We start from the raw sequence: 12,412 nt of genomic DNA on the forward strand, positions 1-12,412 counted from the left end.
GAGAAAAACCGAATGGTCATCGATTACAGTCAGACCATCAACAGGTTTACGCAGCTGGAAGCGTATCCTCTCCCCGTATCTCCGACGTGGTTAACAGGATCGCGCAGTACAAGGTTTTTTCCACAGTGGACCTTTAAGTCCGCCTATCACCAGCTGCCCATCCGCACGAGTGACTGAAAGTACACTGCGTTCGAAGCGGATGGGCGCCTCTACCACTTTCTAAGGGTTCATTTCGATGTCACAAATGGGGTCTCGGTCTCCCAAAGGGAGATGGACCGAATGGTTGACTAATACGATTTACGGGCCACCTTCCCGTATCTCAACAATATCACCAACTGCGGCCATGACCAGCAGGACCACGACACCAACCTCCGAAAATTCCTCCGTACCGCAAAACACCTTAACCTCACGTAGAATAAGGATAAGTGCGTGTTCAGCACCGACCATCTAGCCATCCTCTGCTACATAATGCGTAACGGAGTGATAGGCCCCGACCCCGAACGCATGCGCCCCCTAATGGAACTTCCCCTCCCCAACTCCCTCAAAGCCCTCAAACGCTGTCTGGGCTTCTTTTCCTATTATGCCCAGTGGGTCCCTAACTACGCCGACAAAGCCCGCCCTCTCATCCAGTCCAACACGTTTCCCCTGTCGATGGAGGCCCGCCAGGCCTTTAGCTGCATCAAAGCAGACATTGCAAAGGCCACGATGTGAGCTATCGACGAGTCCCTCCCATTCCAGGTCGAGAGCGACGCGTCCGATGTAGCTTTGGCGGTCACCCTCAACCAAGCGGGCAGACCTGTGGCCTTTTTCTCCCGGACCCTCCATGCTTCCGAACTCCGCCATTCCTCGGTGGAAAAGGAGGCACAGGCCATTGTCGAAGCTGTGCGACATTGGAGGCACTATCTGGCCGGCAGGAGGTTTACCCTCCTCACAGACCAACGGTCAGTAGCCTTCATGTTCGATAATGCACAGAGGGGCAAGATCAAGAGCAACAAGATCTTGCGGTGGCGGATCGAGTTGTCCACGTACAACTACGATATCTTGTATCATCCTGGGAAGCTAAACGAGCCCCCCTGATGCCCTGTCCCGCGGTACCTGCGCCAACGCACAGGTGGACTGCCTCCGCACCCTCCACGCGGACCTCTGCCATCCAGGGGTCACTCACTTTTTTCATTTTATCAAGACCCGCAACCTGCCCTTCACCATCGAGGAGGTCAGGACTGTAACCAGGGAATGCCACATTTGCGCAAAGTGCAACCCGTACTTTTACCGCCCCGAGCAGGCGCATCTGATAAAGGCTTCCCACCCCTTCGAGCGCCTTAGCATGGACTTCAAAGGTCCCCTCCCCTCCAACAACCGCAACACATATTTCTTAAATGTGATTGACGAGTACTCCCGCTTCCCATTCGCCATGTCCTGCCCCGACATGACCACGACAACCATCATCAAAGCCCTCCACTCCATTTTCTCCCTGTTCGGTTACCCCGCGTACATCCACAGCGACCGGGGGTCCTCCTTTATGAGCGACGAGCTGCGTCAATTCCTGCTCAGCAGGGGCATCGCCTCGAGCAGGACGACCAGTTACAACCCCCGGGGTAACGGTCAGGTCGAGAGGGAGAACGGTACGGTTTGGAAGACCGTCCTGCTGGGCCTGCGGTCCAGGTGTCTCCCGGTCTCCCACTGGCAAATGGTCCTCCCAGACGCCCTCCACTCTATTCGGTCTCTCCTCTGTACTGCCACGAATCAAACACCTCACGAACATCTTCTTGCTTTCCCCAGGAAGTCTTCCTCTGGGACTCCACTCCCGACCTGGCTGGCCACCCCCGGGCCCATCCTGCTCCGGAAGCATGTGCGGGTGCACAAGTCCGACCCGTTGGTTGGAAGAGTCCAGCTACTCCACGCGAACCCGCAGTACGCGTACGTGGAGTATCCCGACGACGACAGGACACGGTCTCCCTTCGGGACCTGGCACCCGACGGAGTGCGGCCACACCCTCCAGCATCAACACCTTCCCCCCAGTCCCGACCGCCCCCAGCGCCCCCGCAACCCAGCGCACCAGAACCCCCTCCCCCGGCCCGACTACCGCTAGCTCCGACCAGGACACAGGACCACGACACAGGACACAGGACCACGACCGCCGCTCCCGGAGTCACGGACAACCACTCAACCACTGCTCCAACGTCATCGGCGCCGCTGCGCAGGTCCGGCAGGACACCGAAGGCACCCATCCAGCTGATCGAGTCAATTTGATGGACCTTATGGACTTTCATGTTCTGCATATGTTCCTTGCCTGTTTTTTTATTATTATTGGGTTTTTTTCTGTACACTGTATACAGTACATTGGTTTCCTTACACGTTCATTGAGGGCCAGTGGGCAGCCATAGTTACCTCGGTACTACTTGAAAAGGTCTCTAGTCATACTACCAGTCTTATGGGACACCCCCCCCTGTCTCTCCTTCCCACCCCCCCCACCCCCCGCTTCTTTCACAAGGGGTGAATGTGGTAGTATGACTAGGGAGATCATATTACCTTAGAACCAAGCTGCCATTGGTACAGCAGACTCGCTACCCATTGGCCCAGGCAAGTCATGTGCCTCTCTGCCAATTGGCTGTGGCTAGTCATGTGACTCCCCACCGATTGGCTGAGAAGTTGGTAGCTCCGCCTACAACGCGGGGTATAAGAACTCGTACCGGCTGGCAGTCGGCATTTCTCTGTACGACCACTGCCGGGCACACATCTAGCGTATTAAAGCCTGTTGTTTGGAACCTCTCTACGACTCGAGTCCAATTGATGGTGCATCAATCACCATGCTGCAATAATATCTCCTCCACTTCCTTTAGCGCCTCCCCTTGCTCCCGCACCTCTGCCACTGCGCTCGCCAACGCCGTAGTCACCGGGGAAAATCGCCTCTTCCACCAGCACACTCAAAACCTCCCTCATCTCCTTCCTCATTGTCTCCATGTATTTTGTAAACTTCCTTTCGAATTCTGCAGCCATTACCTTAGTTATTTCTTCAGCCGTAAGCAATGCGGCCTCCTCTAGTGCTCCAGCCTCCATTTTCCTTGGTGACCCCGCGGTGACCTTTCTACTCCCCGATGAACTTTCAGCTGTTTTCACAGCCCTTTTCTCACTGGACCTCGACATATCCCTTCCCTGTGCTTTCTCCTGGCCTTCACCGCCTTCGCTGCCCCTAGGACTGGACATCAATCCCGACAATGCCGTTCCCGAACGGGCATCTTTAAAGGGTACCCTGATCAGACCTCAAGTTTTACTCCTCCCCGCTGTCTGAACAATCAACAGGGGCTCCCATCCTCACCACCACTGTGGAATCATTGCTTGTGTTCGCGCTCCTCCCCCCTTTCCCATCAGTGGCTGCTCCCCTCTGCCATGCCTGCAAATTCCCTCCTCATTGCCTGTTCTCCACCTCCCACGACACATAAATAGAACCGTTCCCATGGGACTACCACAAGGGCCCACCCTGGCACTACCCCATGGCACTTGTTGGCACTGCAAGGGTGGCAATCACACGCTTGAGTGATGGAATGCAATAGTGCTTGGAATGCACTTACCTCTCTTTGATGTGGTCAATGTTTGTAAACATTGGGGTTTCACCATTTAGATCCACGAAGAGAGATGAATACCTGCCCTACACTCATCCACACTTCAAACCCCCCCCCCCCCCCCCCATTTCATGGGCATGGCCCCACCCTTTCCCCTGGCAATGCCACTCTGGCAGCCAGGCAGTGCTCCTGCTGTCTTGGCAGTGCCATCCAGCATCTTGGCAGTGCCAGGGTGGCAGTTACCTCCAATAATGAAATACTGGACGGGCCTGAGTAAAGTGCATGAAATGATATGGGCCAATCTCATGAGAGATTGTGTCAGCTGAGATGAGATGAGTGTCAGCTGGGCAGTGCCAAGGTGCCCGCCTTCGAGAGGGAGTGCCTAGGCACCACCCTGCACTTGCCTTGACCACCCTGCACTTGTCTTGACCACCCTGGGGTCTCCGATGAACCGTGAGAAACCCCCTGGTGCCATTCTGCCTGGTCCATGTTTGTTTGGAGCAGCACTGATCGGCGCCTGGCTGTAGCCTCCCTGGGGAGGCCGAACAATCGATGGAGGCCGGACGATCCCACGCAGTTAGGTCGTAAGCATGTTTACGACTTACTTCCACGTGAGTCATTCGGTCCTGCCCATTTGGGGCGGGGTTCGTAGTCTCGCAAGACTTCAGAGAATCCCGGAAGGCACGGAGCCTGTCGGGAGGCTTGCTGCAAGCCTCTCCTGGCATTCTCCGGCTATGTTGTGCTCAAGCGAGAGCCCAACGCTGCCGGAGAATCATGTCCATTATAGTTAGTTCCCTCATCTAAATCATTAATATATATATATAAATAGCTGGGGTCCCAGCACCGATCCTTGTGGTACCCCACTAGTCATTGTCTGCCATCCCCGTTTATTTCTACTCTCCTGTCTGCCAACCAGTTTTCTATCCATCTGAATACAGCACCCCTCATTCCATGTGCTTTAATTTTATACTCTAATCTTTTATGCGGGACTTTGTCAAAGCCTTCTGAAAATCCAAATAAACCACATCAACTGGCTCCCCCTCATCAACTCTACTAGTTACATCCTCAAAGAATTCCAGTAGATTTGTCAAGCATGATTTCCCTTTCATAACTCCTGCCACTGTTTTCCAAGTGCTCTGCTATAGAATCTTTGAAAATGGATTCTAGAATTTTCCCCACGACCGGCGTCAGGCTTATTGGACTATAATTCCCTGGTTTCTCTCTACCTCCCTTTTTTACGTAGTGGGATTAGATTAGCTATCCTCCAACCTGTTGGAACTGTTGCAGAGTCTATAAAATCTTGGAAGATAACAACCAATGCATCCATTATTTCTTGGCCCACCTCCTTAAGTACTTTGGGATGTAGATTATCAGGTCCTGGGGATTTATTGGCCATTAATCTCGTCAGTTTCCAAAACAATATTTCTCTACTGATACTGATCTTCTTCAGCTCCTCCCTGTTACTAAACCCTGCCCACCCCCAATATGTCTGGCATCTTATTTGTATCCTCCTTTGTGAAGACAGAACCAAAGTATGTATTTAGGTGGCCAGCTATTTTTTCTTCCCCATTATAAATTCCCCTTTTTCTGACTGTCAGGGACCTATTTGTCTTCACCGATCTTTTTCTCTTCAGATACCTATAGAAACTTTTACAGTCAGTTTTTATGTTCCCGTAAGCTTACTCTCGACTCTGTTTTCCCCTTCTTAATCAAGGCTTTTCACAGTAACTTCATTGCAGTGTTAATGTAAGCCTATTTGTGACAATAAAGATTATTATTTTTAAAATCCCTTGGTCCTCCTTTGTTGAATTTAACTTTTTCACCAGACAAGAATAAACAATTGTTGCAATTCACCATGACAACTGGATCCTTCTCCCCACCTCAACCCCCCCACCTCATCCTATCTCATAAAAATAGGCCTGAACCCTGGCAGTGCCAACCCGGCAGCTGAGCAACTTGGCACTGCCAGACAGGTACCCTGGAATTGCCAGAGTGGCACTGCCAGGGTGCCTGGGAAGTGCCAAGGTGCTCGGGTGGCAGCAAGAGTGCCATGCTACCATCCTGACCAGAAACCAACCACCCGGGGGCCTCCAATGGCCTCGGAGACCCTGGGATTCCGCCCAGTGAGGGCGAGATCCAGATCGCGACGTCTTGTGAGATCTCGTTAAATCTCGTGAGGCGTCCCGAGCATCGTAAATCTTGTGAGACCTCTCATGAGATTGGCCCATATCATTTCATGCACTTTACTCAGGCCCGTCCAGTATTTCATTATTGGAGGTAACATTATCAGAAGGGCTAACGGGCAGAGAGTGGATGCAGCTCCTTTTATGCGACCATTGCAGAACAAATTGCTAACATCAGTTCCCACAAGGATTTCATTTGTACGGCTCAAACCAAATTAACTTTTTAATTAATTATGTTTGGAGCAAAACCAGCTTATATTTAAAAATGCTTTGAGTTTTAGCTAGCTTAGATAGCCAGTGAAATTAGGAGATTTGAATACATACCTCGTATGTGTAACAATGTCTGTTAATGCACCACCTTCCAGAAACTCCATAACTACCCACAACTCATCTCCAACCAAGTAACTGTTGTACATGTCCACCACATTTTCATGGTGGTAATCACGCATAATGACAACCTGTATGTTGAAAAAAAAAGTACAAAATCAGAAAATCATTGATCTCTGACACAAATTAATCATGTAGTCAGCTTACATTTTAAAGTTGTATAATTGTGAGTTTTTTTTTAACTCCGCAGTGGTAATGCGTATAATATTACCACACAACATCCAGAATACAGAAGACAGTGGTACACTAAAGAGGACACTGGAGAGCCCAAAAGCTGCAATTTTACAACTTAACCTCGGGTAACAATGGTCTTTATTCTGCACTTGTGCAGTCACAAAAAAGCCTCGAGTGCCAAGTTCCATTAAAAATGATGTGGACATTCACCTGAGGAAGGAGCAGTGCTCCGAAAGCTAGTGTTTGAAACAAACATGTTGGACTTTAACCTGGTGTTGTAAGACTTCTTACTGTCCATTAAAAATTAAAGAGGGCCCCCCGACGATGTCGCGGGCGCTGATTTTGTTAATCTTAAAGAGGGACAAGGACCCCCAGCAGTGTGGTTCATTCAAGCCCATATCTCTCCTCAACGTGGATGCCAAGGTGCTGGCAAAAATCCTGGCCACCAGGATAGAGGACTGTGTGTCAGGGGTTGTACACGAGGATCAGACAGGGTTTGTGAAGGGAAGGCAGCTGAACACAAATATGCGGAGATTGTTGAATGTCATCATGATGCCGGCGATTGAGGGGGAGGCTGAGATAGTGGTGGCGCTGGATGAAGAGAAGGCCTTCGATAGAGTGGAGTGGGGGTACTTATGGGAGGTGTTGGGGAGGTTTGGATTTGGTGAAGGGTTTATTAGATGGGTGAGGCTGCTATATGAGGCCCCGATGGCGTGCGTGGCCACAAATGGGAGGAGGTTGGAGTACTTCCGGCATTACCGAGGGACCAGGCAGGGTTGCCCCCTGTTCCCCTTGTTGTTTGCATTGGCAATCGAGCCGTTGGCGATGGCGTTGAGGGATTCAGGGAGGTGGAGAGGTTTGGTGCGAGGTGGGGAGGAACATAGGGTGTCGTTGTATGCCGATGACATGTTACTGTATGTGGCGGACCCGGTGGGAGGGATGCCGGGGGTGATGGAGCTGCTAACTGAGTTTGGGACTTTTTCAGGCTATAAACTAAATTTAGGCAAGAGTGAGGTGTTTGTGGTGCATCCTGGAGACCAGGAGGAAGGAATTGGTAGGCTCCCGCTTAGGAGGGCAGGGGAGAGTTTTAAGTACCTGGGGGTGCAGGTGGCCAGGGACTGGGAGACTCTTCACAAGCATAATTTCACCAGGCTTGTGGATCAGATGGAGGAGGAGTTTAAGAGGTGGGACATGCTGCCATTGTCGTTGGCGGGGAGGGTGCAGTCCGTCAAAATGACGGTGCTTCCGAGGTTCTTGTTCCTCTTTCAGTGCCTGCCCATCTTCATCCCCAGGGCCTTCTTTAGGAGAGTGACTAGCAGTATTTTGAGCTTTGTGTGGGCACATGGGACTCCGAGAGTGAAGAGAGTTTTCCTGGAGCGAGGGAGGGATAGAGGCGGGCTGGCGCTGCCCAACCTTTTGGGGTACTATTGGGTGGCCAATGTGTCAATGGTGCGTAAATGGGTGATGGGGGAGGGGGGGGGGCGCGGCATGGAAAAGAATGGAGATGGCGTCATGTAGAGGTACGAGTCTGGGTGCCTTGGCAATGGCGCCGTTACCGCGCTCTCCTAAGAGGTATACCACGAGCCCGGTGGTGGCGGTGACCCTAAGAATCTTGGGACAGTGGAGACGGCATAGGGGGGAAAACAGGGGGCTCGATGGAGGCTCCATTGGGTGGAAATCATCGATTCATCCCGGGGAACAATGATGGGGGATTTAGGGGGTGGCAAAGGGTGGGCATCAGTAAACTGAGGGACCTGTTTATTGGCGGGAGGTTTGCGGGCCTGGGGGAACTGGAAGATAAATTTGGGCTCCCCCAAGGGAACATGTTCAGATACTTGTAGGTAAAGGCGTTTGCTAGGCGACAGGTAGAGGAGTTCCCTTTGCTGCCCTCGCGGGGGGCGATGGACAGAGTGCTTTCGGGGGTGTGGGTCGGAGAGGGGAAGGTGTCTGACATTTATAAGGTAATGCAGGAGGTGGAGGAGTCGTCAGTGGAGGAGCTGAAGGCTAAATGGGAGGGGGAACTTGGGGAGCAGATAGAGGACGGGACTTGGGCGGATGCCTTGGAGAGAGTCAACTCTTCCTCCTCATGTGAGAGGCTTAGTCTCATCCAATTTAAGGTGCTGCATCGGGCCCATATGTCTGTGACTCGGATGAGTAGGTTCTTTGGGGGTGAGGACAGGTGCACCAGATGTTCGGGGAGTCCAGCGAATCATGCCCATATGTTCTGGGCATGCCCGGCACTGGAAGAATTCTGGAAGGGGGTGGCGGGGACGGTGTCGAGGGTGGTTGGATCCAGGGTCAAACCAGGGTGTGGACTCGCGATTTCTGGAGTTGCGGTGGAGCCGGGAGTGCAGGAGGCGAAAGAGGCCGGTGTCCTGGCCTTTGCATCCCTAGTAGCCCGGCGGAGGATCTTGCTGCAGTGTAAGGATGCGTGGCCCCCAAGTGTGGAGACCTGGATCAGTGACATGGCGGGATTTATAAAATTGGAGAGGGTCAAATTTGCCCTGAGAGGATCAATACAAGGGTTCTATAAACGGTGGCAGCCTTTGCTGGACTTCCTGGCTCAAAGATAGGTATCTTGGTCAATAGCAGCAGCAACCGGGTGGGGGGAGAGGGTCGGTGTTCCTTATTATAGTTTATATTTTTTATTTTATTTTTTTTCTCTACGGTTATGTAACTTAACATTGTGTTAATTTAAGTTGTTGTTAATATGTTGTGTTGTTCATTGAGGAGGGGCGAATGTTTATGATTTCTATCATTATTGTTGGTATTTTGTTATGGTTCGCTGTTGTATAAATTCAAAATTTTTCAATAAAAATTATTTTTTAAAAAACAAAAAAATTAAAGAGGGCGAACGTTCACACAAATAACATGAATTTGGGATATTTTGCTCTGCATCATCGGAACAGGCACGGATGTCCTATCCCCCCCCCCCCCCCCCCCCCCCCCGTTGTTTGCGCTTGCGATTGAGATGTTGGCCATCGCATTGAGAAGTTAGGAGGTGTGGAAAGGGATAGTGTGTTTTGGGGGGGGGGGGGGGGGGGGGGGGCTGGCTGTTGAGCATAGGGTATCTTTGTTTGCAGACGACTTGCTGTTGTGTGTATCGGAACCGAGCGTGTCGATGGGGGACATATTGGAGCTGCTTAGTCTTATTCGGGGCATAAACAAAATTTAGATAAAACAGAATATTTTGTGGTGTCTCGGCAGGGGTGGGGACAGCTATGGGAGGGCTACCATTCCATAGGGTGGGGACTCGCTTTAGAAATCTGGGGGAGCAGGTGGCACGGGATTGTGGGGGCGGGGCTCCGTAGGTATAGCATTACTAGTCTGGTGGGGAGGGTGAAAGCGGATCTGACAAGCTGGGATGGTCTCCCTCTGTCGCTGGCAGGTCAGGTACAGGTAATTAAAATGGAGGTTGAAAAGATGATGATCTCGTTTACTGGGGGGGGGGGGGGTGCTACTGAGAGGACGGCTGTAAGAGGGATTGGGTCTTCCGAATTTACTATGTTATTACTGGGCGGCGAATGCAGGGAAGGTGAGGAGCTGGGTTAGAGAGGGGGGGGGGGGGGGAGAGACTCCCAGTGGGTTAGAATGGAGAAGAGTCTGTGTAGGGGGTCGGGGCTGAGGGCGTTGGCAACAGCGTCGCTCCCGATGGCCCCAGGGAATACTCAGGGGGCGGGGTCAAGATTTTCTGCGCAACCCACCACATGTTTTTCGGTGAAGGAAGCTGTCCGCCAGTGGAACCTTCTGGTCCCGCCGTTGTCAGCGGGATTTGCCACTGAATGCACCCTTGTCACCAGGAAACCCGAGGCGGGGGTGTGCCGTCAGTGGCAGCAGAATATCCCACTGGCCAATAAATTCTGCCCTGAAGCTTCAAAGTTCCGAGGATAAGCTCCCAATGGAACCTCTGTTAAAAATGAAACTTGTTTTCCATATTGGTTGAGGAAAAGAAAGAAATCATGTGTAAAGAACATAGAACAGTACAGCACAGAACAGGCCCTTCGGCCCTCAATGTTGTGCCGAGCCATGATCACCCTACTGAAACCCACGTATCCACCCTATACCCGTAACCCAACAACCCCCCCCTTAACTTTACTTTTATTAGGACACTACGGGCAATTTAGCATGGCCAATCCACCTATGAGAGAGGGTACATGAAAGAGAGAGAGAGATTCCCAAACAGGTTTATGTTTTGCGGCTGTAAAGGAAGTATCTTCTGAACAGGTATTTTTAAAAATGGGAATAACAAATGTCATGGGCCAACTACATCTCAATATTCCATGTGACTTGTCTGTAATTCAATTAATGTTTGGTCTATTGTAATAATTGTTTTTTGCATTCAAATTACTGTCAGATAATGGATTCCTCAGGTTGGGCAATTTAATGTAGGGTTATATGTAGCAATCGCTACTTCCTTCCCAGTACTGGCCACAGTACTTGGCTTTACCAAGTTTTATAAATCACTTTACTCAACAGTTTCACTTGCTGTCTAATCATTTTGGATAAAAATGCACATAGACGTCTCTTTTGGTTCCCTCCCCTCCCCATGGGCTCCACTGCACCCTCAAGTCTATTCTCCATGTGCATGTAACCAACACAGACAAATCAACATTCTCACATTAATACATGACCGAACCAAACTGTATCAGAGAGAACAGAATGGGTTTAATTTCAATCTCTGCCACTATTAGGATGTTCGGTTAGTTACTTCCCAGCACTTTTCCCAGTTAACCACCTTATTTGAAGGAACTATTGGACAGAAGAAAGTTAAGGATGCACAAAAAGACTTTAAGCTTAGGCACGTTTCTTCAATCTATGCAACTATTTCTATTTTATCATCTCCAAGTTGATCCTAGCATATACTGGGCCTTTGACATCAATTAGCAGCCAGAGATAGGTGTGAAAATCCCTGCACCATATTGCCACATCTTTTGAGTTTTGCATGGGATAATTAATATGCAGAGATCCAGTTTTCATCACCATTTTAGGCAAGAGCTTTGTAACTCCGAGTTGAGAAAATTTCTCCTCAGCTCCTCTCTAAGTGTTTTGCCAATTATTTTGAATCTTTGACGTCTAATTATTGACCCACTCGCCAGAGGGAATAATCCGTCTCCATCTATTTTGTCAAACCCTCTTATCTTCGAAGCATCCATGAAGTCAGATCTTAGCCTTCTCTGTTCCAAGGAGAACATTCAAACTTTTCCAAACTTTCCTCAAACTGAACTCCTACATTTCTGGAAACCTCCAAGTAAACCTCCCTGCATCCCACTGAGGGGTGATGCCCAGAATTGTGTATCATACTTAGGTTACAGATGGCATTTCTTGTCCTGCCATCTGTAAGACATTGTGTATTTGGACACACTGCTCATCTGCATTTCTCAAAATTGTGTACTATTTGTAGTACTGCAGAAAAAAGACATTTTGTCAAAACTTTTAATCTTGCACTCACAAGAACAATCGCAGGAGTACCAACATCAGCGGAAGCAACAACATTGTACTGTACGAAGAGGGTGCTGATTGGTTGGCAAGTGGACTCTGATTGGTGAAGACATTGCCATGGAGAATGCATCAGTTGATGGTGAATGAACATTAACTGCTGAGCAGTGTTTGAAATTTAAACCAAGCAGCTTAATGCTGATTGGTCAAGACACTGTCCTGCGGAATGAGCCAGCGAATGACGATCACTTATTTTGTTTAACTGAAACAAGCACAATGTGTGTACATGTTCTTTCTGTCTGCACATAACAGGGACCTGTTTAGCACGCACAAATGCACCGCATTGCACACCCAACTGACAGACACAAATTAGTTGCTGGCATAGTTTATAGTACACTGAGGATTATTTATCAAATGTTGTCCTATCACATTTAATGTTTTTTAAAAAAATATTTTTATTCTCCTCCTTTTTCACATTTTCCCCCAAATTTACACCCACCAACAATAAACAATAAGCTGGAACGAATATAATGTCAATCCCCGTATCAATAACAATCCCATCCTCCCACCAACCCCCAAACAACTCATGTTAACATAAGCAAATAATAAAAAGGGATCAGGAATCACCCATGGTCACCATTAACACGTACAGTCCCCCTCCCCCCACCACTA

The 12,412-nt window shown here is 49.8% G+C and overlaps 1 protein-coding gene across 17 annotated transcripts in view; it reads right to left on the bottom strand.

Annotated features, from left to right (window-relative positions):
- pak5 (p21 protein (Cdc42/Rac)-activated kinase 5) overlaps positions 1–12,412 on the bottom strand; it is a 368,873-nt gene that overhangs the window by 35,184 nt on the left and 321,277 nt on the right. For all 17 annotated transcript variants that reach the window (XM_038806536.1, XM_038806563.1, XM_038806520.1 and 14 more), the window contains one exon: positions 6,068–6,201. In XM_038806536.1, coding sequence (XP_038662464.1) covers positions 6,068–6,201 — 134 coding nt within the window. The remainder of the gene's footprint in view (positions 1–6,067; positions 6,202–12,412) is intronic.

This window comes from Scyliorhinus canicula, chromosome 1, assembly GCF_902713615.1.
Source record: "Scyliorhinus canicula chromosome 1, sScyCan1.1, whole genome shotgun sequence".
Lineage (NCBI taxonomy): Eukaryota > Metazoa > Chordata > Chondrichthyes > Carcharhiniformes > Scyliorhinidae > Scyliorhinus > Scyliorhinus canicula.